This window comes from Octopus bimaculoides, chromosome 1, assembly GCF_001194135.2.
Source record: "Octopus bimaculoides isolate UCB-OBI-ISO-001 chromosome 1, ASM119413v2, whole genome shotgun sequence".
Lineage (NCBI taxonomy): Eukaryota > Metazoa > Mollusca > Cephalopoda > Octopoda > Octopodidae > Octopus > Octopus bimaculoides.
The window spans coordinates 181,609,201-181,612,844 of NC_068981.1; the positions used below are offsets into that span (position 1 = coordinate 181,609,201).

General features: G+C 36.8%; 1 protein-coding gene across 3 annotated transcripts in view; it reads left to right on the plus strand.

The window, feature by feature from the left end:
• LOC106871744 (ATP-dependent RNA helicase DDX42) overlaps positions 1–3,644 on the plus strand; it is a 58,487-nt gene that overhangs the window by 27,312 nt on the left and 27,531 nt on the right. For all 3 annotated transcript variants that reach the window (XM_014918377.2, XM_014918386.2, XM_014918369.2), the window contains 4 exons: positions 1,471–1,590; positions 1,714–1,821; positions 2,343–2,411; positions 3,384–3,512. In XM_014918377.2, the coding sequence (XP_014773863.1) occupies positions 1,471–1,590; positions 1,714–1,821; positions 2,343–2,411; positions 3,384–3,512 (426 nt within the window). The remainder of the gene's footprint in view (positions 1–1,470; positions 1,591–1,713; positions 1,822–2,342; positions 2,412–3,383; positions 3,513–3,644) is intronic.

Below are 3,644 nucleotides of genomic sequence, written 5' to 3' on the forward strand. Positions count from 1 at the left end.
CAATACATAAGCATGTTATTAAGAATGAACCTACACACATCCAGATGTAGCTAAATAATATATTGATTATTTTTATTATTTTGCATGTATTTATTTTTTTTTTTTACTTACATGTTTGGGACGGTTTCTTAGCTGTTAGATTCTTTTTTATTGCCAACATTAGCCACTCACCAATCAATCAGGAGTGGAGCCCTTCTTGTGTTCTTGAGGGCTAATAGGGCAGTTTACCTGGTTTCCATGGTGTATAAATGAATGAGATCACAATGTTCCCTCTGAGAGGATTCAAGGCCAACAATTTTGAAGGCTGGGGACAAGTCAGTTACTTCAATCCCAGCACTTGTATTTTATTTTACTAACCCTGACGGGATTAAAGGCAAAGTTGACTTTAGTGGGATTTGAACTCAGAACATAAAGAACCAGAAGAAATGCTGCTAAACATTTTGTCTGATGTGCTCACAGTTCTGCCAGTTCACTTCCTTGTCTTTTTGTTTAAGCTACATAAAGTAGAGCAAGTGCAGAGACTGGCAGATTCTTAGCTCAAGGGTGCAATGACCTGGTTATAGTATGATCTGAACTCGTGATTATGTAGTTAGTTGCTTGGTGTGTACAGTGATATAGCAAGGTTATTACTTCATGGAATGATATGAAAAATCATATGTTCTTCCTGTTGCCAGCCCTTACCTATTTATGAATTAAGATGTTTTTTTTTTCCATTTGTCTTCAGAAGTGCTGACCTACAGGAAGGTTAACTTGGTTTATTAACCGAGAATAGCAAAGTTACATCACTGTTTCACTTTTGCTCTAGCAATTTCATGTAAGATGTGGAATGTAAACATTCACACAGACATACACTCACTTATACACATGCACACATACATGCATACACATGCACACACCTATGTTTGTACAAAATGGGCTTCCATGTAATTTCTGTCTCCCAGTTCTGCTCACAAGACATTGGTCAACCTTCATTTAATGTAAAAAAAGAAATAAAAATGCATCTAAACTGAAGCCATTTTACAAATGTGACTGATGTAAATCTTGAAATATTATATTTTCCTGAACACAAATCACTGTAGCATATAGTAATTACATATAAACATTCAAACATTGTCACTATCTTTCTAAATCCTGCTGCGTTTCACATGCAAGTTTTGGTCTTCCAGAGTTGTTTTGGTGTAGGTGTATAAGTTGACTTCCCCTTTTTCGGCTGTAAGTTTTCCTCTCAAAAATTTGACTTGTAAGCCAGAAAATACAATAAGTAGACTGTGACAAGCAGTGATATATCCTGCCTCTGAATGCTACGCAACGTTTGTTCCATCATTGAACCATGTTGTCAGTAGACCAGCTCTGTGACCTCTCAATCTCCACCTCTCTTTCTTTCTTTGTCTCTCTCTTTCTCTCTCACTCTCTGTCTATCTCCTCCTCCTCCTCTGTTTGTCTCTTTCTAAGGTGTTGTTATATTTTCAGGTAACTGGGTTGTGTCCTCCCAAACCCGTTAGCAGTTTTGCTCATTTTGGATTTGATGAAGGGCTCATGAATATCATAAGAAAATCAGAATATACACAACCCACACCCATTCAAGCACAGGTAAGTCACTGCCTTTTTCTTATGCTATATTCTGTTTCAAAGAAGATTTTAACCTACTTTTTTTTATTAAAGTCACTGAAGACATCTTTCCAGATTATTGATGAAAATTATCGTTTATTTTAGGGGGTACCAGTTGCTTTGTCTAGCCGAGATATAATTGGAATTGCTAAAACTGGCAGTGGGAAAACAGCTGCCTTTATTTGGCCAATGCTTATACATTTGATGGATCAGGTAAGATAAATTCTATATTATCATTATTATTATTATTATTATTATTAAGGTAGAGAGGGAAGTGCTACCTCCCAGTGAATTTGTGAAAAGATGGGTGGCTCTGGCAGAAATGGTTAGTGTGAATGGTCCTTCTCTGTGCACCTGTAGACTGGAAGGTTGGGGTGAAGGCTTGTGCCTTTGGTTGTCAAGGTATTCTGTGGGGTTCCTTGATTGGGCCTAGTTGGAGTTTCTCCTGTATCAGGAAGACTGCATCATTCATGTGGCCTTAATTATTTCAATTACGAAAAATTCAGTACTGCTTCATCCAATATGTCTTTTTTTTTCATTATAATATGGTTTTGTGTGTGATTCAAGGAGATTTAGCAGTTTTTTCTAGCAGATCGTACAACCATGTAGAGGTTCCTCCATGGATTCAGTTGTATTATTTGTGGATTTATAAAAATTGTTTATGAATTTCAAACTAAATTTTAAATTCAACTCATAACCCAGTTTATAATATTTCTTTTTTTTTTCCCCTACAGAATGAACTAGATGAAGGTGATGGCCCCATTGGATTAATTTTAGCGCCTACTCGGGAATTATCCCAGCAAGTAAGTTTGTCTATGAATTACTTTACATTTTACCTTTCCTCATCTGAAGAGATCTTTGTCATTTCTTTTTAAATCTTGATAAATTAATATGTGACTGGCCCTCGTGCCGGTGGCGCGTAAAAGCACCCACTACACTCTCGGAGTGGTTGGCGTTAGGAAGGGCATCCAGCTGTAGAAACTCTGCCAGATCAGATTGGAGCCTGGTGCAGCCATCTGGTTCGCCAGTCCTCAGTCAAATCGTCCAACCCATGCTAGCATGGAAAGCGGACCTTAAACGATGATGATGATGATGATGATGATGATGATTCTCCTCCTCTTTGTCCTTTTTGAAGATAGTGAAACTGATTACGAGAAAAAACAAGGCAAATTTTAAATTTTAAGTATTTTATGAATGTAGATGTTTTTTTTTATGATTTCATACAATCGTGATTTATATTTTTGTATATTTTATTATCGAGGTATCAGCTGGAGATCTCATCACCACAATTTATTTTCTTCACAGCACTGATTCATTCTCACTCTCTCCTCTAAATGTGAATAGCCATGTAGCTCCTCTACGACAAGAACCTGCTCTGCTTCACCCTCTTCCCTCATACTTCAATCCTCATCTCCTAGCATAAAACCTTGCCCCTTCTTTGGGTTTTGTAGTCTTGTGAGCTGCATGGTGACCTCACTAGCACTGGCGGCACAAAGAAAAAGCTCTCAGTACATATTGTAAAGTGGCTGGCATTAGGAAGGGCATCCAGCCATAGAAACGATGCTGAAGCAGCCACGGGAGTATAGTGCAGTCCTTGGACCCATTGGATTTTGTTAAACCATCCTATTGATGCTAGCATGGAATATTGATGTTAAATGATGATGTTTATCTTCATAAATTAATTTTAGTTCCTCTCAATTGAAAGATGTTGATGTGAATTTTAAAATTGATTAAATTTTTTTGGTATCTTTTTTTTTTTTTTTCTGTCCTGTTAGATCTATCACGAAGCTAAAAAGTTTGGTAAAGTCTACAATATTCGTGTGGTTTGTGCTTATGGTGGTGGGAGCCTTTGGGAACAATCAAAGGCATGTCAGGAAGGAGCTGAAGTCATTGTTGCTACACCTGTGAGTATTATAAGACAAAAAAAAAAATGTTAATTTCTTGTTATTTAGACTTAGATCAGCGGTGGTTGAACAGATCTATGATAAAGATGTTCAAAATGCACATATATATATATATATATATATATATATATA